The following is a 24,711-nucleotide window of genomic DNA, read 5'->3' as shown; positions in this document are numbered from 1 at the left end:
TGTAAATCACTTATGGAAACCAGTAGTCAGAGGGCTTAGCTACTCACATGACTCTTGTAGGTCATTGCAGACATCTCTCTATCAACTATATGTTGTTTGCTTAAGAATCCTACTGCTGCCAAGAAGACGTGCACAGCCACTGCAGGTGTTTGAAGTAGCTGCTGCTCAAGTCTTCAGAACATGTCATGAAAAAGCAACCAATCATCTATCATGATCCATCATCTAAATGCATGTAACTCTTTATTATCTGTGTCCAACGGCTAAGCAACTGGAATTGTAGCCTGCATCCATAAGAGCCAATTTATGCTTGATCCAAAAATGTGGTCGGATGTGTATGGATGGTGTGATGCAATTGCGAAGCCAAGCATAAGTTGGCTCTCACCATAAATGCTGCATGGCCTATGCAGACGGAATGACTATGTTGCACAGAAAGTTAAATATTGGGCCACACCTTGTAGACAAATCTTAGATTGTTGGTCTTCTGATCTATACATCTTTGATCTATAAACCAACAATAACTGAAAGCAGATTCTCAAGATTTAAAAAAAACCTAAACAGTAAGAGTTTATTCTAAAATGCAGAGCAAGGTGGAATAGCCTAAGTGACCCCCAAAACGTTTCAAGAAGAATCGTAACAATGCGCAGCACAGCACAGGTCTATTGTTCTTGAACACACCCAAACTGAGTGTGACAGCAAATATGGCGACGTCCATGAGGAGGGCATTAATGCCTTTGCATCGGATGAGATTCAGCAATTTGAAGGTATTATTTGAGAGAATATTGATTACATTAGCTATAAATTACACATAATTCATTGAAATATTGACTGCTCAGCCCCAGAAAATGCCACTGAAAGCTGTACGTTAGGTTTATAATCAGCAGTGGCTAGCTAAGTTAGCTAACCTAGCTTAACCCAGCAAGCAGATCTTTTTGGAAGGCAACTCAACTGACTGAGTTTTAAACCAGTTTAGCTACCTAGCTAGTCTATACTCTTTAATCAATCACCGTAGCCAACCTAAAATACATGTAACTTAATAAGATGTCATAATTGCATTTTATAACAGTTTTCTTCAGTCTCTTTGACTAGCATTTTTGTATTTATTTCCAAAACCAAGTTGTTTGTTCAATTAAATGCATAAACGAAAATATACTCGAATGTGCCATCATTTTATGATATTAACCATACAATAATAACCATTTGATAACGATGTGCAATTCTCTAATCTCCATGAATTGCAAACCACATGAACAAATTGTGCTATAACCTTTATGCATAGACTGGTACTCCTTGATTTCTTATCTAATCCACCTGCTTTTCCCTCATGCAGAATGCAGAGGCTTCGCTGGAGGTACGGTATCCCCTGCCCTTTGTTGTCCCGGTAAGGACCAAGAAGCGCTACTTCATTCCCCCCGCAGTGGGGATAAAAGGGAAGGCAGCAGCGTCGGCAGATCAGTAGGCCAAAGCCAGAGCGGCAGGTGTTGTCCTGAGGCAGGAGTACATGGAGAGAGCCATCAACATCGCCTGCACTGGTACAGACCTGTTTATGTGCGTATACACTTTTCAAAATGTCAGACAGTCTGACACTACTGCTGATTACTGCATATCAGCAGTAGTGTAAGACTGGCAGCCATTTTGAGAATATATGTTGTAGACTTGTTCTCAAAGCGAGCTAGACCGGTACAGTATCAGCATATGCATTATGGTTTGCATATGCATTATCTTAAAGTTCAAACCTTCAGTTTGTTGTACACAGAATCAAAGTTAAGAGGGTTGCCACTGTTACAATGAAGCTTATAATATACGTAGTCACAATAACCAATATCTCTCTCCTTTCCACTACCACAGCGGGAGTGTTTGACCCCTATATCCCCCCAGAAGGTGATGCTCGTCTCTCCAGTCTGTCSAAAGAGGGYCTGAAACAGCGCACAGAGCAGATCAAACAGGGTGCTGCCTCCCAGCTAGCGTAAGACAGTCTTCCTGGGTCACACTCTAACATCTATCTTTTTGTAGGATATTGAGCGATCGTTCCTTATCTTTCACACACACTCAAATACTCCGACTACGAGTAGGAACACAGCACATGAGACAACCATAACAGCAGCAGGTGGGTGTTTCGGCCTTTAATCACTAAACACCCTCATCAAAGGTGGCCAGCTAAAGGGTGATCAAGCCTTAGCTTGTGTCCCATGCCCAATTAAGATTTCCCACGGGACTATGCAAGGMAGGGGCGTCCTCTTCCCTGAGCCAGCCCTACAGCTGACCGCATACCTCATATGCCCTCAAGTTGGAGGGATCTGAATTGGGTTCTCAGGTGGGGGTGGGGGGGTCATGAAGTTATAGCCCAGCAAGGGTCCTTCCGTTTGATCCAGATCCACTGGCTGCCTCTTTCAGCTGCTTGAGAAACTGCTCTGACGGTCTGCCACAGAGCCTGTCCGTGAATTTCAAGTTCTTTCAGCAACCTGATGGTGGAAGAAGCCACGAATCCTCTGCATCCCTTTTCAACTGGCCAGACTTTTGCATTCCAGCCACGCTGAGTTGCGTCTACTGCCAACTCTGTGTAACGCAGTTTCTTACGCTCGTAGGCCTCTTCAACAGAGTTTTCCCACGGGACTGTGAGCTCTATGATGTACACAGCCTTTCGTGAAGGGGACCAGAGTACCATGTCTGGCCTAAGGTTGGTAGAAGCAATCTCAGGTGGAAAAATTAGTTGCTGGCCAATATCGACAAGCATCTTCCAGTCCCAGGCCATGGCTAGGTGTCCAGTTTCTGGCTTCGTAGGAGGATGCTTGGGCCTTTTCTGTCCCCCCCCCTGGATTTAGCTGGCCACCTTTGATGAGGGTGTTTAGTGATTAAAGGCCGAAACACCCACTGATTCGAAGGCACACTACTGAGAATGTGTCCCAAAATTGACATCTTAACCCAGTCTAAGAAATAAACCTCCCATGCCACTTTGTCAACATCACGGCAAATCGCATACCATCTATTGGCACAATGGACAGTTTTAACATCTCGTCCCGTGTTTTATGATTCTCCCAGCTAGCAAAGACTGTCTGCCATGTACTTGTTAGATATTCTTACTCTCCATTAGACTTAGACTGAGTGCCTATTTGTCTCTTATATTGCATTAACTTCTTTGGCGTTGAAACAAACCCGATCACACTTTAAACAAACTTATAAAGGTTTTATAGTCCATTCATGAAAGCCTTATAAAGGGTTTATGAAGGCTTAAAAGTTGTAGTTCATTTAAAGTGGGAACACCAAACCTTCTCTCCACTGCAGGATACGCAAGATCAAAGAGCATGACGCTGAGTTCACCACAAAGGCTTTCCCAGTGAAAGCTCAGGAGATCTTCGTTGACGCGCACAACGCTCTCACACAGTAAGAGATACACTCACTCTCATATGACCCAAATCAACTGCTTACACTCTTGGCTACCAGGCAAAGATGATCTGTGAAAGGGGTGGGTGGTGTCCCAAGTTATTCCAGTGAGGCATTTCTAATGGAAGTGAGATAGTGACTCACTGGTCATGATGGATATATTCCTTTCACTGATATAGCTTGCTGTGAAAGTCTGTTTAGGCTAATCTTGTTTGTCAATCTGAACTACCTGATTTGGCCTAGTTTTTTGGCTTGGTCATTAAGAAAATGCAGCGGGGGGGGGGTTAATGTGGGTGTCTTTTGTGTGTTCGCACATGGTAAGTGTTTGTACATTCACTCTGCCAAAACAGTACACAGTTAGTCACTCAGCCTTCTAGATAACTTGAAACAGTCTAACCAGGTCTTGTCTTGAAGTCACCTAGGCTAGCTAGTGCTAGCCAACTTCTTTTGCCAATTAGCTTCAGCTGACTAGTGTGTGACCGTGGCGAAGTTGGTTTGACATTGGATAGCCTATCTCTGGGGCTAGTTAATAAATTACACAATGTAAAGGGGACAATATTTTCATATTGCACATCTTTTAGATGTCTCAAATGCTACAATTTATAGTTTGTTATTGAAATAAGGAGCAATTGACATTTAAAATATTGTCCCATGTACATTGCATTCGGAAAGTATTCAGACCCCTTTACCTTTTCCACATTTTGTTACGTTACAGCCTTATTCTAAAATTGATTATATATATTTTTTTCTCATCAATCTACACACAATACCCCATAACGACAAAGCGAAAACGTAAAAAACAGAAATGCCTTATTCAGACCCTTTGCTATGAGACTTGAAATTGAGCTCAGATGCATCCTGTTTCCATTGGTCATCCTTGCGATGTTTCTTCAACTTGATTGGAGTTCACCTGTGGTAAATTCAATTGATTGGATATGATTTGGAAAGGCACACACCTGTCTATATAAGGTCCCACAGTTGACAGTGTATATCAGAGCAAAAACCATACCATGAAGTCGAAGGAATTGTCCGTAGAGCTCCCGAGACCGGATTGTGTCTAGGCACAGACCTGGGAAGGGTACCAAAACATGTCTGCAGCATTGAAGGTCCCCAAGAACACAGTGGACTCCATCATTCTTAAATGGAAGAAGTTTGGAACCACCAAGATTATTCCTAGAGCTAGCCTCCTGGTCAAACTGAGTAATCGGGGATGAAGGGCCTTGGTAAGGGAGGTGAGCAAGAACCTGAAGGTCACTCTGACAGAGCTCTAGAGTTCCTATGTGGAGCTGGGAGAACCTTCCAGAAGGACAACCATCTCTGCAGCACTCGACCAATCAGGCCTYTATGGTAGAGTGGCCAGACGGAAGCCACTCCTCAGTAAAAGGCACATGACAGCCCGCTTGGAGTTTGCCTAAAGGACTCTCAGACCATGAGAAACAAGACTCTCGGGTCGGATGAAACCAAGATTAGACTCTTTGGCACAAGCGTCACATCTGGAGGAAACCTGGCCCCATCCCTACGGTGAAGCATGGTGGTGGCAGCATGCTGTGGGGGTTGTTTTTCAGCTGCAGCGACTGGGAGACAAGTCAAGATCGAGGGAAAGATGAACGGAGGAAAGTACAGATATCCTTGATGAAAACCGTCTCCAGAGCGCTCAGGACCTCAGACTGGGGCGAAGGTTCACCTTCCAATAGGACAACGACCCTAAGCACACAGCCAAGACAGCGCAGGAGTGGTAAATAACTCTGTTATTTACCATATGTGTTTTGTCTCAGACAGTTTTGGGACTGGCCTTAGATTTCCTCACTCAGTGTTCTTAGTAACTTGTATGGTACACACAAGCTAATATGAGCTCCCATTTGTCTGGTTGTAATKTCTGCTCACTGGCTTTTACTTCCTCTGTTTCAGACTGTTATGATCCCTGGCCCGGAGCTCAAGCCAGGCGAGGAATTTGAGGGGCTCAACTATGAAGTGCCCAAGCCTAAGGCTGTGCAGTGGCACAAATAGACCACAGGTGGGCGCTGTAATTCTGGGCCAACACGTACAGACTCAAAATCAACTGTTAAAATGAACATTCCATTTTTTTTAAAGAAAACATCATGAAGCTACATTTAGTTTTCTGCCTTTTTATATAAAAATACACTGTTGTTCGTTACATCTAAAACTTGTATATCTAAAACAATAATAATTCATATTGTCCAGATCTGTACAGATTCTATGGTTTATTTCAATGGTGAATATATTACATGTTAATTTAAAGAATACAAAAATAAAATGTGCCATTTCTTTTTTCATACCTTTTTGATTTCAGTGAATGTACATTTTATATCAGAATAATCTGTACTTTTCATAGGCAATACATACAAAAATAACTGAAATCTCAACAGAAATCACTTTCAACTTGCATACAAAAAGGATGCATTGTGTAATGATGATGTTTGATTCTACTTAACAAAAAGACAGCACACCCATTCAAAAAACACATTACATGCATCAAGAAACGCTCACAAAACGAAGTTGGTCCATTGCGAATAACATGATATCACCACCGCACAAACTTTAATTTTCACTGAATGCGGAGATGTGGCAAATATGGATGGATACATTTGGTAAATAAAGCATGGAAATGGTGAATAAATCAATGACAATGGCCTTATGTACAGTTTTAGCAGGACTATACTGAGGTGCAGTTCTTTTTAGGGCAACTGTTTCCAAATTGAGTTATATGCTTAAAAAAAAATAATGTGAAAAAAGGTTTGGTCTTGCATTCTCCTCAGTGTAGATCTACCTTTAAAAAAAATATAAATTCATGTATTTATTCTTCTAATAAAATTGGTATTGTAAATGATTCAAACGAACAGATTATAGCTAGCTCTTCACAAGTCAATATTGAATTAGTACGATTTAAGTTCTCTGTTAAAGTTAGATGTGTTATTAATATTAGCTCTGTGTCTGTGGGGACATGATCATGTTGTTGATCTACATTACTGACATTAAATTTGATATCCTTGTAACCACGACTGTGTAATTGACGCAATTGACTTTGAATAAGCACACAATATTACAGCTGGAAAGCTGTCCTTAAACTGTTTGGAATGTGTTTATAGCAGGCAACAAAAGGACATGCATCACCACCATTGTAATCAGTGATTTCCAAACTGCTGGATGTGCTTCCAGGTTAACCTGAAGGAGCACTGGTCTTGTGTAGATTATTTCCCTGTGTGTCTATAAGGAGTTATCACCAGCTTCGTAAAGCTCAGGCTGTTATTTAAACACATTGTCAACCTTTCACAGCCATAGCGATGGGGATTTAACTGTGATACAGAAGAGCCCATTGTCACTTAAACACACGAAGACCGAAAACAATATACCTTTCTAAAAGGGGTAAGAAGAAGGAGAGGGACTGCATCCAGACGCTTTCTCTGATTGAGAACCTGGGAGGGTAAATGTACCTCTGGTGGGCAGAGCATTTGCAGATCCTGGCCCAGGGGTGTATTGCTTGTGGAGCAGTGTCTTTCTGGGGAGTGTTATGGATGGACAGTCCAGGGGCCTTTGCTACATTCAGGTTTGCAAAGGTCATGTCCGATTCATTACCCCCCCTGCTATGGGACAGCTTTGCACAGTGACCCAGTCAGTGAATCGGGTGCAACAACCCACTGAGACCATTCTTGTTCTAGCCAGTAATTGACAGTCTTGGCGTTTACAAGTCGGATGGGAAGACGAAGGCTTCAGCAGCACTCTCGGCATCGTCTTCCTCCTCTTCCTCTTCAAGAATGTTTTCAGGCTCCCATGTAAAAATGTCAGAGTTATTGTCGTGTTCTGTGATGGATGATGGGGATGGGGATGATGGTGGTTTGGTCCCTTCCATCTCCCAAGGACACATAGCATCACGCCGAGCCAGGGGCATGTTAGCTTTGGCTGCCTCTGCCGTATGCGTGCTGCCGGCTACAGGTTCTGCAGCGTCACCCTCCATAGAGAGTGCACCCTGGGTCTCTGTGACGTCCTGTATGCCACTGGCAATCCTAGTTTCCTCTTTCTCTGCAGACTTTTCTGGTTCATCAGTTTCCCATGGGCAAACGTCTTCTCGAACACTTTCTTGCTTTTTTATCTTCTCTGGTTCTATAGGATCCCTGGTCTCCCATGGACAAATGTCTGCCTTGGTGCTGTCCAGTCTTTTAGTCTTTTCTGACTCTTCAGCTGGACCAGTTTCCCATGGACAAATGTCTGCCTTGGTGCTGTCCTGGCTTTTAGTATTTTCTGACTCTTTCAGCTGACCAGTTTCCCATGGACAAATGTCTGCCTTGGTGCTGTCCAGGCTTTAGTCTTTTCTGACACTTCAGCTGGACCAGTTCTCCATGGACAAATGTCTGCCTTGGGCTGTCCTGGCTTTTAGTCTTTTCTGACTCCTCAGCTGGACCAGTTTCCCATGGACAAATGTCTGCCTTGGTGCTGTCCTGGATTGAGTATTTTCTGACTCTTCAGCTGGACAGTTTCCCATGGACAAATGTCTGCCTTGGTGCTGTCCTGGATTTGAGTATTTTCTGACTCTTCAGCTGGACCAGTTTCCCATGGACAAATGTCTGCCTTGGTGCTGTCCTGGATTTGAGTATTTTCTGACTCTTCAGCTGGACCAGTTCCCATGGACAAATGTCTGCCTTAGTGCTGTCCTGCTTTTAGTCTTTTCTGGCTCTTCAGCTGGACCAGTTTCCCATGGACAAATGTCTGCCTTGGTGCTGTCCTGGCTTTTAGCTTTTCTGACTCTTCAGCTGGACCAGTTTCCCATACACAAACATCTGCCCGAACACCGTCTTGCTTTTTCATCTTTTCTGGTTCTTCGGGACATAGTGTTCCAAGGACAAATATTAACTCGAACACTGTCTCGTCTTTTCTCTTTTTGTGTTTCCTTGGAGATATCTGCTTTAGTACTGTCTTGTCCATTTGTCTTGTCAGTCTCTCCAGTTTCCCAGGCACAAACATCAACTTTGACACCATCTTTCTCCTCTGTCTTTTTTGGCTCCTCAGTTTCCCGTGGACCAACGTCCGTTTGAGTGCCATCTCGTCTTTTTGTCTTGTCTGGCTCATCATTTGCCCCAGTTTCCCAACGATAAACCTCTGCTAGAACGCTGTCTTGTCGTTTAGTCTTTCCTGTTTCCATGGAGACAATTGCCAGAGTGCTGTCTTGCTGCTCTGTTTTCTCTGTTTTCTCAGTCTCCCAAGGACAAATATTTACTCGAATGCTGTCAGTCTCTTTTGGATCAGCTTGAGTTCTGCCTTGAGTTTCCCAAGGACAAACATTTGTACAAGGGCCGTCTTTTCCATCTGTCTTTTCTTGGTCTCCAATGTCCCTTGGACAAATGTCTGTTTTTGCAACAGTGGTCTCCTGGGAAAATGATGTTTTGGTGATCTTTATGGTTATGGGTGGCATTGGACTCTCCTCTTCCCAAGGACAAAGTACTGTCAAATCTTTTGGTGGGTCAGGGAATTCCCATGGACATGCTTTTGCTAAGGGGACACTTAGTTTTTCAGGGGCAGATTTAGCTTGCTCTGTGCTTTTTGTTTGTACATCTTGTTTCCCAATGCTTGGCGTGTCTGTTGATTCCCAAGGACAGACATTCTCCCGTACACCGTCTTGGGATTTAGGGGTCTCTTCAGATTCCCATGGACAGACATTGGCATGTATTGTCTCCTGACATTTTGGTGGCGCATTACGTAATCCCTTGTCCTCCTGTGGATTAACATTTTCATAAATAATCGGCACCTTTACTTTTTCAGGGAAGGAATCCCCCACATCCCAACGGCAGACATCAACCCGTACACTCTTTTGGGGTTTCAGGCCGTGAGAAATCTGTGGCGTTTCATCAGTTTCCCAAGGACATACATCTGTTGGTTTCTTGTTCAGACCCTCTGGTTTCTCCTCAGACTGGTTGGACGCTGAGGTAATTGGGATAGTGGAAACATCACCTTCCCAAGGGCATACATCTCCCCGGACACTCTCCCGTCTTTTAAATACTTCTTCTGATTCCCAAGGACATACACTGGCACGTGCAGGCGCCTTTGGATCCTCCTCTGGTTCCCCCACCTCCCATGGGCAGATGTCTGCTGTGGTGCTCTGTTGTCTCTGTGGGGCCTGCTGGGAGGAAGCAGGAACATCCCATGGGCAAATATCTGATTGGGAAACACTCAGAGCAGGCCTAATTTGGCTACCTCTTCTGTGAGTGGAAGGAGTCTTAGCTGTGCTATGTGCAGTGCTTTCCCTTGAGATGAACACGTTTTCATACACACTGTCCTTTTGCATGTCCTCTGAGTCCCAGGGATAGACAGTGGACTGTACAACCACTATTCTCCTAGGACTTCTTTCAGAGGAATCACTTGAGGACAGTCTGATTGCAGCCTGTTTCACGAGGGCAGGTTTCACATCTACTGTTGTCATACTTCTTTTTTGCTGTGTCCTTTTGTCTATGCTTGAAACATTAGATTTCTTCTCCAAGTTTGAAACACTTTGTGATTTCGTTTCTGCGCTGGAAATGCTTGGCGTTTTTAATTTTAATGCTGCGATGACGGCGATGGCGGCTACACTCCCCTGGCTTTTTTGTGATATTGAGTCCTGTTTCTTTACCGTATCTCCTGCTGTCTCCTTTTTGGATTTTTCCTTGATGCTTGCATCCACAGATCCTACGAAAGATTTCACAGAGAGCCATTTCTGGGTGGAAGTGCGGAAGGAGAAGGCCCGCATGTCCTTTGCAGCCTTTGGGGACCCAGGTACACTAGTGGAGATGGGAGCCTGGGGTCTCGGGGACTCGCATTCTGCCTCTCCGCCTTGTGAATCCCCAGCAGGACTTTCTGCTGGGGTAGGAACAGGTAAATGGTCCCAGGGGCAAATATGTTTCAGTATTGGTGATGATATACTCTCTGGGCTCTGTGGTTCTTCCTCAGAGGGAGCAAAGGTAACGTGTGGCTGGTTCTTATTGGCAGGGCGTTCCTCCGCCAACTCCCAGGGACACACTTCGGCCTTGTCATAAGACTGGGATTGCACAAGGGCACTTGAGGTCTGGTCCTTGATAGCGATATCCTGTTGGGACTGCCCTTGCTCGCCTGGGGTATTTCTTCCAACCCGGTAGGTGTCTTCCAGACTGTGGGCTTTAGTGGACGCTAAACTCAGTGACTTGTGTAGCTTGGTAGGTCCAGGAAACAAGAGATTGTTATCGACTGTAAGGTTTTGGGCACTGGCCGACTTACAGACCAATGGTGCGATATCCAGCGAGTCTGTCTCAGAGCGCTGTGAGCATCTCTTAGCTAGATTCGCCCTTAACATGGTGTCGTGCAAGGAGGGGTCTTTATCGGTTACATAGTCATAGTCACTTTGAGATTTACACAGCACTGGTGAAGGCTGCTTTACTGGTTCATCTTTGTAATTTATGCTCAAAGTATCTGGCGCTCTCTTACAGGACTCGGCGTGCGTAACATCCCTGCTGCCCARGTTGACCTCTTTGCCATCACGGCTGCACTGTCGRCTCATGGACTCTGGGATCTCAGTGATACGCTTTATGATGGACCGGCCCAGCCCGCGCCGAGAGMTGCGCTTCTTCTGCAGGTGGGGGTTGTTTGCTGTCATCTTCTTGGTCTTGTGGACCTCCAATTGACCATACAATTTCTTCAGCTCATCCTGGTGCAGGTGAAAAGGAAGAGAGAATGAAGGATAAAGGGAATTAGGGAGGGTATTGGTATGAGTGAGCAGAGGGAAAAACCATAGGGAACAGTTAGTTGGGGAAGAGTTATTGTTAAGGACAAGGAGAGCAAGTTTAGGGAGAAGAGAAGGGGCAGGCGGAGGAGAAAACACAGGTCGGGTCTATGCCAGGCCACTAATTGTGAAATACACACAGGGCTTTATATGTCTAAGTTTATAATGAAAATTAGAATTGGTTTTAAATTAGTATAAAGTGATCCTACAAATGGTTATAGCAGTAATTCAATGTTTATAATTGTTTTATTTTACTAAGGTTTAAATTTGATTTAATCATTTCTCCCCCTCTTGGCCTAGACAGTGCCTGAATAGAAATGGTCACTTAGTAAGTGTCCAGGTCAGAAAAGGAGTTTACCCGAATGTCATCGGGGTCCAAGCTGTGGTCACTCCAAACTGCTGAGGTAAAACTGCTGTTGAGGTACGAGCCGGATCGCCGCAATTCCACCTCATCCTCATAAACCTCCTCTGCAATCTCCTCTCTCCCCGCCCTCGAAACATAGAGGAACTACAGAACACACACACAGTAGTTATTTTGTGTCAGATTCAGATTTCTGCTTATATTGCTTGTGGAAGAAAATTGCCATGTACACTACCGTTCAAAAGTTTGGTGTCACTTAGAAATGTCCTTGTTTTTGAAAGAAAAGCACCTTTTTTGTCCATTAAAATAACGTCTAATTGATCAGAAATACAGTRTAKACATTGTTAATGTTGTAAATGACTATTGTAGCTGGAAACAGCTGATTTTTTAAATGGAATATCTACATAGGCGTACAGAGGCCCATTATCAGCAACCATCACTGCTGTGTTCCAATGGCACGTTGTGTTAGCTATTCCAAGTTTATCATTTTAAAAGGCTAATTGATCATTTGAAAWCCCTTTTGCAATTATGTTAGCACAGCTGAAAACTGTTGTTCTGATTAATGGAGCAATAAAACTGGCCTTTAGACTAGTTGATTATCTGGAGCATCAGCATTTGTGGGTTCGATTACAGGCTCAAAATGGCCAGAAACAAAGACCTGAAACTCGCCAGTCTATTCTTGTTCTGAGAAATGAAGGCTATTCCATGCGAGAAATTGCCAAGAAACTGAAGATCTCGTACAACGCTGTGTACAACTCCCTTCACAGAACAGCGCAAACTGGCTCTAAGCAGAATAGAAAGAGGAGTGGGAGGCCCTGGTGCACAACTGAGCAAGAGGACAAGTACATTAGTGTCTAGTTTGAGAAACAGCCACCTCACAAGACCTCAACTCGCAGCTTCATTAAATAGTACCCGCGAAACACCAGTTTCAACGCCAACAGTGAAGCGGCGACTCTGGGATGCTGGCCATCTAGGCAGAGTTGCAAAGAAAAAGCCATATCTCAGACTGGCCAATAAAAATTTAATATTAAGATGGGCAAAAGAACACAGACACTGGACAGAGGAACTCTGCCTAGAAGGCCAGCATCCTGGAGTCGCCTCTTCACTGTTGACGTTGAGACTGGTGTTTTGCGGGTACTATATAATGAAGCTGCCAGTTGAGGACTTGTGATGCATCTGTTTCTCAAACTAGACACTCTAATGTACTTGTCCTCTTGCTCAGTTGTGCACCGGGGCCTCCCACTCTTTCTATTCTGGTTAGAGCAGTTTACGCTGTTTTGTGAAGGGGGTAGTACACAGCGTTGTACAAGATCTTCCTTTTTTTGTCAATTTCTCGCATGGAATAGCCTTCATTTCTCAGAACAAGAATAGACTAACGAGTTCCAGGAGAACATTCTTTATTTCTGGCCATTTTGAGCCTGTAATTGAACCCACAAATGCTGATGCTCCAGATACTCAACTAGTTGAAAGGCCAGTTTTATTGCTTCTTTAATCAGGACAACAGTTTTCAGCTGTGCTAACATAATTGCAAAAGGGTTTTCTAATGATCAATTAGCCTTTTAAAATTACAAACTTGGAATAGCTAACACAACGTACCATTGGAACACAGGAGTGATGGTTGCTGATAATGGGCCTATGTAGATATTCCATAAAAAATCAGCCGTTTCCAGCTACAATAGTCATTTACAACATTAATGTCTACACTGTATTTCTGGTCAATGTTATTTTAATGGAAAAAAGGTGATTTTCTTTCAAAAACAAGGACATTTCTAAGAGTTCCCCAAACTTTTGAGCGGTAGTGTACCTTGGGTATGAAGAGCAGGGCGAGTGTCACAGTGATAGTGACGTGCGTATGGGTGAAGAACAGCAACAGCATCCAGTCAGGATGCAGAGAGGGCATGACAAACCTAAGGAAAATATAGAACAGAAAGACATGTTATATGTCCCTATACAATATGCATTTCTCCTGGTGAATAAACATGTGTTATTCAATGATGTATATAAACCCTGGATTGCTGATGCTATGTATTGGCCAATGAGAGGCTTTGAAGCCACCGGTCGGCCATATTGGCACTCCCCAGAAGAAGCATTTTTCCATAGGAATTAAATGTTTCAAGGACAAAATTACATGAATTTAGGTATTTTTTGTTGGAGTGGGCACAGTAACTTTCAAAAAATGATACTTTAAGGAACATGTTTTTTTGTGTTTTTTTAACGTTTAGCTCACATAATATAATTTAAAGTATGCATTGAGTCTGTAATAAAATAAACGTATTGTATAAAAAACATGTAGACATGAATAATAATATTTATCACAATGGTTGGGGAGTGCCTAGATGGAGGTGCAGTGGCTTCAAAACAGTGCCACCTGTCAGTCATCTAGTGTAGGCTTATATACTATAAATAATATTCTTTATCCCGGTTTACTGCCTCTGTTAACAGCCGGGTATCATGTGGTTACCGTAGCAGGTGGAACATGGAGGATAGCAGCAGCTCGTTGTGTATGGCGATACCTATGTAGCGAGGCTCGTGGAAGGCTGAGGGCACTGGCTTCACAGCACTGCACAGTAAACTGCCCCAGCACAGAAACATCAGCTCGGCTGAGACATACAAAGAGACAGACATAACRTTTATTTTCTTCTCATACACAAATAGCATCAGGCAGTAATGTTGTTTTGTCTGGGTTTTTTGAGCTCAAAATCATCTTTGTAAATTGATTTTACCCCTGACCTCAATCAGGAATGTGATTTGTAGCTCAGTGTTCTTTTATTTGAAACCAGACAGAAAAAGCCAAATCGATAACAGTAGCATCCACTGGATTTTTGGTTTTGGTCAATAGGTCTACACAAGAATGCTCGTGTGCTGGAGTCTCTCTTTTCAATATAGATTTTTGTTCTCTGTATCACCTGGAAAACACAAACAACCCTCTTTTTCAATTAGTGTTATCCACTCACCCACGGCCATCATGTAGTCCCAGCGGTCCAGGTCACAGAGGCTGAAGCCCTGACCATCCGACGTGGTCGATATGATCAGTAACGGGACGTTRCGGTCACGGTTCTGTAGAACGCCYGCGGTCCACGCACACAGGAACCAGCTGACGGTCACAACCATGACTCCCAGCAACCTCAGCAGGTGTATGCTGGACATGTAGGGCACTCTCTGGGCTGTGCGCGACAGGAACACCTTGAGAACCCTGTATGTGTGGGAAGTTGACTTGATGTTACTCATTCCACAGAGAGATACATATACAGACACTTTTTGAATTACATTACAGCATACAAACTGATCTGAGTTCAGTGAAAGATCTCACAACATATTGTTCGACCTGACTATAACGAGGGGATACACATGCGGTGATACTGACGATACGTGAAATGTAGTAGTGAGAGAGTGCAGTAGTACAGACCTATATATCTTCAGTGTTACCGTTCCATAGACTATGGCAAAGCCCAGAAGTCGCACCCAGCGAAGCAGGATGCATCGGAAGGTGCTGGGCTTGAAGTACAGGATGAATACCTGAGGGGGAGAGATAGAGAGAGGCATTAGCAGATGATCTATCACGCAAAATCACTCCCTGTGAGCTTAGTTTACCTTGTCTTTGTAGTTACAATAGGCAACAGGCTTTGTGGATACAAATAATACAGAACCATAATTGATTAGAATGTGTTTAAATAGAACATTTCTACCTTCTTCAGAGGAGAGACACGTTATGCACTTAGTAATCACAACTGTATACAACAGTACAGAACGTATACAGAAATGCGCAGTGTACAGGACCGTGTGTGTACATGAGTGGAATTGTATGTGTGCTCTAGGTCGGTGACCGCGGCAACAGTAGATCAAATGGCTGGAGGGCTAAAGGGGGCGGTGTGTGACCACCCCAGGTGATGCCCTACAGAGATGAGAGAGTCCGTCCCTCGGTTGCCCTTTTGTCTGGGCCAATGCGCCACAGCTACAGCAGACTGAAAGGAATTTCACCTTTGTATCCACCTTTTAGCATCTGAATCCCCCATAGGTGTTTCTTTAGTGCATCTGTGATACCGTAGTGAAGTGGGAATACAGCAAAGCTCCTCCGTTTTGAACGGAGGAAGGGAACACATTAATATGTGTATATCGCACATATGTAACTCAACCTTGTGTTCTAGCGAGCRAAGTAATATGATCAATGACTTACAAGGGCACCGCATGCCCCCACCACTTACCATTGGCTTGAACGGGATACTTTGATCAGTGATTCAGGCTAGATACATGTATGAGTGAGTCTTGCAACGACTACTTCATTGAGATAATGAATCACACAAGTGATCGATAATCTATCGCCGGCCATTGAGTAATGCAACGAATACATCGGCTGCGTCCCAGATCGGCTGCGTCCCAGATGGCACCCTAGTGCACTACTTTTGACTAGGGTCTATACGGGTGCCATTTGGGATGCAACCTTCCCCCTCCCTCCCCTCACTCGCTCATACACTCTCTCACTCACCGGGAAGTACAGGAGCAGAGAGCCAAACAGGATGGTCTCTAACAGCAGGAGACCTGATGCCCGGATCCTCTATAGGTGAGATAGACAGAGAGAAGGGGTAGAGGTGAGATGGAGGGAGGGTAGAGAGGAGGGATGGATGCGGGAGAGAGGGAAGGGGAGCGAAGGGGTGAGGGAGGGCAGAGAAGACGGAAGGTAGAGGTCGATGGAGAGAAGAATGCGGGTGATGAGGCGGAGAGAGGGAAGGGGTGGATAAGGGAGAGAGAGGTGGAAGGGGAGATGGAAAGTGAGGGGAGGGGGAGAGAGAGGAATTGAGGAAACATGATTGGTTCAGTATGATGTGCTTATCATACAGTGCTTTGATTTCTGATGTCTCTGTGGACCATCCCTGCTCCGTGTTTAACCATTTAACTCTACATGTGTTGATGTATGCAGAGACTAGGTCCGTGGAGCACTATCTTGGAGAGGAAGAATGGCCAGGGGGAGGTACAATTATACTAATGCCCCTGCTGTAATATGAAGATATACAGGTAACTGCCAAAATAAAGGAAACACTTGAGCAAATGAGAGGTACAAAGTATTTGAAAGCAGGTGCTTCCACACAGGTGTGGTTTCTGAGTCAATTAAGCAATTAAAACGGCCCATTCCATCATGCTAGTGTAACGGATGTGAAATGGCTAGCTAGTTAGCGGTGGTGCGHGCTAGCAGCCTTTCAGTCGGTTACGTCACTTGCTCTGAAACCTAGAAGTAGTGGTTCCCCTTGCTCTGCAAGAGCCGCGGCTTTTGTGGAGCGATGGGTAACGACGCTTCGTGGGTGACTGTTGTTGATGTGTGCAGAGGGTCCCTGGYTCGCGCCCGTGTCGGGGCGAGGGGACGGTBTAAAGTTATACTGTTACATTGATGCTGTTGACCCGGATCACTGGTTGCTGCGGAAAAGGAGGAGGTCGAAAGGGGGGTGAGTGTAACGGATGTGAAATGGCTAGCTAGTTAGCGGTGGTGCGCGCTAGCAGCCTTTCAGTCGGTTACGTCACTTGCTCTGAAACCTAGAAGTAGTGGTTCCCCTTGCTCWGCAAGGGCCGCGGCTTTTGTGGAGCGATGGGTAACGATGCTTCGTGGGTGACTGTTGTTGATGTGTGCAGAGGGTCCCTGGTTCGCGCCCGAGGTCGGGGCGAGGGGACGTACTAAAGTTATACTGTTACACTTGTATAAACATGCCCAGTTGGCCATTAATTTGGCTACCATGGCTAGAAGAGATCTCAGTGACTTTGAAAGAGGGGACTCAAAAGAGTATAGGGGGTTTAAAGCGTGTGTGTGTCTCAGTCACCAGATCTCCACCCAATTGAACACTTATGGGAGATTATGGAGTGGCGCCTGAGACAGCGTTTTCCATCAACAAAACACCAAATTATGGAATTTCTCATGGAAGAATGGTGTCGCATCCCTACAACAGAGTTCCAGACACTTGTAGAATCTATACCAAGGTGGATGGAAGCTATTCTGCCTCGTGGTGGCCCAACGCCCTATTAAGACACTTTATGTTGGTGTTTTCTTTATTTTGTCAGTGACCTGTATGTTGGCMATACTGTATGCACACATCTGATATCRGATAAATGTATTAATTCATAAGCTGTCACATAGAACATGGCTTAAGATATTCAATTCATGTTAACACTCAGGGCTCATATTCAGGAGTCTTAGAGTAGTGCTGATATAGAATCAGTTTGGCCTTATAGATCGTGGTGAATAATATTATATGGACAGGGAGGACCTGATCCTAGATCAGCACTACTACTTTGAGAYGTTTTTTAAATTCAAGCTCAGAGCCCAGAGTTAGGTATTTCCATATTTCTTATCTAGAGTGACAACGACGATGATGAGTAATGACAGAAGACGTCAAGATGACTAGATTACCTGTGATAGAGCCACAGAGTTTCAGCATATGCTTTATACAAGGAAGCAATATTCTAGCACTGACAGTGATTSAAAAGAATGAGGGAACAACTTAATTGTTACTTTTAACAGAGCTTCATATCAATTTCCTTCTAAGTATAGACTAAAGTAGCACTGCGAATAAACTTTGAAACTTGAAGATTAGTGAGAACTTCATAATGAAACCGCACAGTTAAYCATCAATGATGGCTTGTTGTAGAAGTTGCCCCTAACCACAGATCTAGAATCATATGACTCTACCATTAACCTTAACTGTTAGAGGAGCTACTCCAGAGGTGTATTCATTAGGCACCATATGGAAGAAAACATACTGCAACAGGGAGGGACTACCTTAACTTGTCCAACAAGAAGCACTCATTTTCATTTTCCGTTGCTATACATTTTGCTACAGTGTACCCTAATGAATATGACCCTCTCACTCACTAGAACTCACTCACCCTGCTGCGTCTGAACTGGTAGGCCACCAGCATGCTGATGAACACCAGCAGCATGAAGAAGCCCTGGACGGCCAGCACCCCGGCTCTGAGGAACCGGTCCTCCTCTACCCAACAGGGGGTGCCGTCCTCGCAGCGCCTGCAGCCCGGCCAACAGGGGAGACAGATGGGCAGGGCCGGGTAACACAYGCYACCYCCCTCCCCACCGCTGTYGTTCAGRGCACCACCTTCTGTATTAGACACGCACGGGGATAGAAACAAAGACAGCTGGACAGTGACGACAATACRTCTTTAAGTATTGTCTTAGAGCTGTTTTTGSCATACAAGTCAAAAGATTACATCACCTTGACCAGGGTCTTATATGAAGTAAAGTTCTTAGACAAATATTGAATAGAAATGTTCTTGATTGTGTATGCATCCCAAATGGCACCCTATTCCCTACATGGTGCACTAGCCCGTGGGCCCTGGTCAAAAGTAGTGCACTATAAAGGGAATAGGGTGCCATTTGGGATGAAGCCTGTGTGTCTTCTTTACCGTCCATTGGGGGGCTGTAGTATCCCTCTTTGCAGCGACAGCAGTACTGGCCCAATCTGAATCCCTGKCCTGTGATTGGCTCACACTGGAGGGTAATAAAAGCAGTGGGGATTAGAGTTCACATCACAGTACAAGGACAGGGGTGTAAATATCCCCTGAGGCTAGTAGTTTGAGTTTTGATCAATCAATGTCTCTAATTGGCTGAAACCTGATTGGCTAGACGGAGTCTACGCACATGATTACCAAGGATGARTAGGGTCTAGGGAATAAAAAACWATTTAATTAAATGCAAGCAATACTTTWTCGTTGGCATATCTGCATCCATTGCAAAGTTTCCAGCTGTTAACAGCTGTGGATGTCAGAAAAACCAATGCAACCAAGGCATCATCTCCGCTGCTGCTGTAATACCAGCATTTCTGGGTAAAAATGGCCAAAAACACAATGTTCTCTTGTTATGGTAAAAAGGGCTTTGTTGGTWTGAATTATTACAGTTAGGTGACTGTATTGCCTATGCCTGATTGGACTGACATGCTTGGCCGTTCTTAATGGAGATGTAGTGTGTTCCACATGTTCTCTCAGCCAGCCTGGTGTTAGTTTTTCCACCATGATGGTTCCCAGCACAGCAGCACTCAGTCAAGGAAACACCCATTTGGACGCTCGCCTCTCGCCTCCGTGTTAATCTAAGTTAAAACCTAAATGGATATGTAATGCTTCGCTACCAAGAGCGTTATCCCTTTTTATACCAGTGAAATCCCATATGCACACACACACACAAACACGCATGCATGCACGTAACACACACACGGCCACACTCAAGTACACGTACGCCCACACTCAAGTACACGTGCACCCCCACATCAGGTAGTGACAGACCTAATGGCATGTTTAAAATAGCAAGGGTCATCGAAATTGTTAAAAGGTTTTGAAAACTATTCTAATAAATGCAGCAGTTGGACAATGGATGAAGATACTCCAAACTTTTTGAATTTTTATAATCCGTGAGATATTGACTGAGTTATAGCACATAAAACATTTTACTGCCACGGACAAATAATGAATGGAGTTCAGGGATTTTGGTGGGAATTCAGGTGTTCAATTTATTGTCCAATTTTTTCTTAGAATGCACTCATATACATTTACTTATTGTATCAGGTATTTTTTAAATTACGTATCTAATTTGCATAAATACACCAGATGTATTTGCATAAATTAACACAAAGAGGAGGAACAGGGCCGCAACCACCAGACACTTGCTCGGTCAACCCTACCTGCACTGTCTAGACCGCCTCATTTATTGCTGTTGTTGTCACGTTCTCTTGCATAATTCAACAAGTGTGTCAATAGCAGGATACCCTCACATTAAAAATCAACACGCTTGTCTCTAGATTACACCTACAGTATCTAAACATAATTTACATTGTTTGCGAGATCAGACATATCACTATAATTCGAGTCTTCATTTTCTGAAGTTGGTTTCACATCAGTGCATTTAATTTGTAAACATTTCAACAGTATTAAAATATATTTACAGAAATAGTATTTTTGTATATATTTTAGAAATGTTTTGTTAATATGTTTTATTTTTTATTGAATACTCGAAACATACAATATACTTTCAGTGAAGCCGCTCAACAACTACACCATACCAGTCATCCAACAGACTCCCATTCAGAGTGACACACAGAAAGAAGCATCCAGGGTCAATGCCCTGCTCAAGGGCACGTTGACAGATCTCCCAACAGGCCAAAAAACGTGAACCCGAACCCTCCAAGATCCCCCCACAGTTCCCCATAGCTCTCCCTCAACCATTCGAGACCCCTCCCATAGACCCCCCCCCAAGAAGAAAAAAAAAATACAATTAATCCCATTCCCCCAAGAAACTCCCAATGCACCAACAACCAAGAGAAGAACTAAAGAGAAAAAAGGAAAAGACAGAAGAAAACAGCAAACAATGCAAAAAAATTTAAAAAAGATATAAAAACAAAAACAAAAAAATTCAACAAAGGACATCAACGACAACGAAAATCATAACAGTAATGCCTACTGTATATGTTTGTGTGCATGTCTGGCACTATTACATGTATGTGTGTGTTCTTGTATGCGTTTATTTGAATGAGAGTGTGTGTATATGCATGTGTACAAACACCTGCACGGCATCAGCCTCAGGCAAACCGGCAGTAGCTTTAAAAACACTGCCCCTCGGTGTCATTCAAACAATTTTTATTATGTTTATTTTTACTTTATTTTTTACTTTTACCTTTGACCATAATTATATCTCCTGCACAGCAACTCCACTCCCACTTGTCTCCAATTCCACATCCCAACCCTCAGCTTCCCTCAGCCCATCCCACCTATCTCTGCTGGCCACCCTCTTCGGATTTCTACGCAACATATATCTTTCAACTATGCTGTGATGTTTAACGTACAATTTCAATCTATATAATCGAATAGAATCCACAGATTGTGAGTTGAAGAAATACTTTTACTAAGAGTATTAGTATATTAGTAATTGACTGACCCGGTCTCTCCAGATCTCCTAACAGTACTATTTCTAGGGCCAATTTTAGATCAATGCTATGCATTTTCAGCCATTCCTGAACCTGAGACCAGAAACAGGCTACCTGAGGGCCAAAATAAATGGTCTATTGATTCTGTATCCTCACAACAAAATCTGCAGAGCTTCGATGATTTTATGCCCCAAATATTCAACGTTTTGTTGGTGGCAAGAATTCTATATAATAATTTTAGCTGAAAAGCACGAAGTCTTGAATCTTGTGTTGTTTTATATATCTACTCATACACCCTCTACCATGGAATCGGTACATCAAAAATCTCTTCACAACTATTTTGCAATCTGTATGGCACAGTTGACAACATGCTGGTCCTCAAATGAAACTGGTATACTTTCCTATTTATACTATTTGTATTCCTCCGCCAGTTTTGATCCTTTATATTGGGCAGACAGACCAGTTCCCTACCTCTATTAAATTATTACTTGTTAAAATTCCACAAAAATTAACACCATCAAAATAAGGTMATTCTTGTGATGTAAGCRTCGAGACGGTGTATTAAATCCCTGACGAAGCTTTAGCTTTCGTATAGATTCAACAGAAAGACAATGTATCCCATTGAGCCCATTGCAGCCATTACCACGGTGTGTTTGACAGGTCATAACAAACATTTCCACGTTCGTAACGTTAATGGAAAAAACGACAGGCACAAGCAAGAGTATGAAAGAGTCGGAGTATTAAAATGACTATCAATCTAGCGAAATTTAAGTGACGTGGAKTTTGCATCCCTCAAACACAGGAAATAGATGCCTGAAAAATACAGATCCTCAGGTGGGCGGGGTATTCTCGTTCCTACTTAAAGGGTTAAATATTTGTATGTGCCGTGGATTAAACTGAACGCAGGCATGAAGGCAATTTAATTCTCTCAGATGGAGATGGCATACATGGTAAATAATTCAAAGTCAGCCAGTTGGTAAACATAGCATGGACCTGCACTTTAAAGCCTCATSATGTACATATCAAGCTCACTCCAGAGGCGTATTTGCTCTATGGCTAGACAAATTTACTGAGTGTCTATCTAATGTGGTTCATTGTGTGATTTATTTTATTGCATTGTCATTCGATTGAGAGAGGTGTTTTTTTKATTTTGTTTAGTTGACTGTTACATGGATTTAAAATTGAGTTGGTGAGTAATTTGTATGTAACCCACACATACACACACACGAAAGTGAAAGACACATTCTTGCCGTTTGAAAAAATCTGATGAAGGTATCAAATCACTTGATTTAAGTGTAGATAGATCATAAAGTTTAAATACATTATWAAAAWWAAWWRWAATTGGTTTCAGCATGCAAGCCATCTCTTCCCCTTTTTAAAGAGGCCTTAGCCCGCAATTAGACATGAATCAATTAACTCCTTTTGTAGGAAATTAAATMATCTCTAATAAAACATCCCATTCTACCTGGAAATCAATCTCTCTCTTGTTCCACCTCTGACCTGTCTCTGGATGTTCCATGAGGGGACAGGATGAGACWAGAGAGGGGATGATGCTGATGAGATTGGGATATGGGTGTGCTCCTGTGTTGTTTCTGTCTGTCAGATGAGTGATGGGTGCATGGGGATTGGGGGAAGGATGTCGTTCATGGCTGGATTATCATCTTAATCCTGCAGCTCATCTCTCCGCCACCCAGCACAGCTATCTTTTCACAGAAGGGCGGGATGAGAGGGAGAGGATTGTGTCAGAAAGGACAGATGMTGATCAAAGAAGAGAAGGGGAATAAATTGGGGGTGAAGGTAAAGGAGGAGATGGAGAGAGAGTAAAGCTATTTAAAGTGGTTAGGGTTGATGAGTGTATTTATATGAATCATATGTAACAATACCCACTACTACTACTTAAATAGTGCCTATATGGTGACTTACAAAAGTGTATAAGTTAGGGCTTGGAGTATTGTAGTCGTGTCAAAAACGACAGATTTTAGCACCCAAAGAATAGCCCGCAATTACACAGAACAATGTTGGGTGATTTAATCAGTAGTTTTGAATAAAATAAAAAATGTTATGTGGCGTCGGAGCTCCAGTACCCTCAACTCCAATGTAAATCGTGGAGTTGAGKTTAGTCAGTTAGAGATTTTGCAGTCTCTTGTGACAAGAGTAGCCCACTCAAGGTTTGGTTCTAGGAGATTTAGGGCTSTATGCAATCAGATCCGCTTTAGCAGACATCTGCATAGCGGTTGTTTTGGCATTGTCAGAGGTGGAAGTGCATTAGAGCGGTAAAATCCACAAGTGGCTCCTGGCATTATATCTAAAGCAGACATTGCCATTGGGTGCATGGAGTTGCATTAAGAGAATTCCAATGCAGCCTTGTTTACAAGTTCCAACACTGGAATGTGAGATCTACACCTCGATTAGGGTGATAGAAATCCTCATTATTTYGTTGAACGATTTTCAATTTGAGCGTCATTATGTATATGTAGCCTCCACTTTCTCGTTCTGAACTTCTAACGTGGGGGTTTCACCAACAACGAATTCAGCAGGAGAAGTTGTGTTCCCATTCATTTTCAACGAGGGCATGCAGAGAAATGTGCGGGGGATTGTGAGAAGGTGAGCCGYGAGAACCCTGCTAGCAGAGCAGGAGAAAAATGCTCTACTTTATAMAAATTTCAAGCAAAGTGAAGCGTTGGAGCAAAAGATTGTCAAGWGGAGGCATTGCCTCTGGTCAACACCCAGTGTAATGCGAGTGGGATGACCGATTTGACAGCTCCAACACTATCACCGGTTAATGCTTGATCTGATTGAATCTAGGCCTTGGTCAGAGATAAGGGGTTCTGTAACTCTTCAACAACAATTTGGGGTTCAATTACTATTTTTCCAGGTCTTAAATGTTTTGAGAAGATATTTACCTCCATGGTGGTGCGGTTGCACTGGTGTGTGTTGGAAAACCAAGCGTCCCCCGTGTCACACTGGTTCACATCAAAGCCCTGTACGTTTACATCCACACGGATTACACCCCTGGCACAAGAGCGCGCACACACACAAAGAGAAACATCCATTTCAGTAAAAGAGAATATCCTGGAAACTAACTGGACACAAACAAATAGCAAATAGCAACATAAACAACAGGATCTTTTATGGGAACAAATATATTATTATTGTAATTGAATCATCCATATTCAACTSTATCCCCTGAAGCTTGACATTTTCTCTCGATAAACTTCTTTGGCMTTTAAAAGTGCCTTACTTTGAAATGTCAGATGGTATCCAGAAATGGGTAATTCAATCATATCTGCTATTTCAAATGCTTATCAAATGCTGCTGCTGCTGCTGCT

The 24,711-nt window shown here is 43.3% G+C and overlaps 1 protein-coding gene and 1 pseudogene across 1 annotated transcript in view; one reads left to right on the top strand and one right to left on the bottom strand.

Moving 5' to 3' along the window:
* The first annotated feature begins 536 nt into the window (after window positions 1-536).
* LOC112068024 (large ribosomal subunit protein mL45-like) lies at window positions 537-6,145 on the top strand (annotated as a pseudogene).
* LOC111982361 (metabotropic glycine receptor) overlaps window positions 5,588-24,711 on the bottom strand; it is a 21,632-nt gene continuing 2,508 nt past the window's right edge. Inside the window, 16 exon segments of the mRNA XM_070437982.1 lie at window positions 5,588-7,692; window positions 7,695-7,754; window positions 7,757-7,848; window positions 7,850-8,004; window positions 8,006-8,115; window positions 8,118-8,221; window positions 8,223-11,041; window positions 11,475-11,624; window positions 13,282-13,384; window positions 13,939-14,077; window positions 14,432-14,670; window positions 14,884-14,993; window positions 15,961-16,029; window positions 18,345-18,571; window positions 18,876-18,960; window positions 24,286-24,465. Coding sequence (XP_070294083.1) covers window positions 7,079-7,692; window positions 7,695-7,754; window positions 7,757-7,848; window positions 7,850-8,004; window positions 8,006-8,115; window positions 8,118-8,221; window positions 8,223-11,041; window positions 11,475-11,624; window positions 13,282-13,384; window positions 13,939-14,077; window positions 14,432-14,670; window positions 14,884-14,993; window positions 15,961-16,029; window positions 18,345-18,571; window positions 18,876-18,960; window positions 24,286-24,465 — 5,256 coding nt within the window. The 3' untranslated portion in view covers window positions 5,588-7,078.

The sequence above is a fragment of the Salvelinus sp. IW2-2015 genome, unplaced genomic scaffold (genome assembly GCF_002910315.2).
Source record: "Salvelinus sp. IW2-2015 unplaced genomic scaffold, ASM291031v2 Un_scaffold19, whole genome shotgun sequence".
Classification (NCBI taxonomy): domain Eukaryota; kingdom Metazoa; phylum Chordata; class Actinopteri; order Salmoniformes; family Salmonidae; genus Salvelinus; species Salvelinus sp. IW2-2015.
The sequence above is the reverse complement of the archived record's forward strand: the minus strand, read 5'-3'. Positions and strand labels throughout refer to the sequence as shown.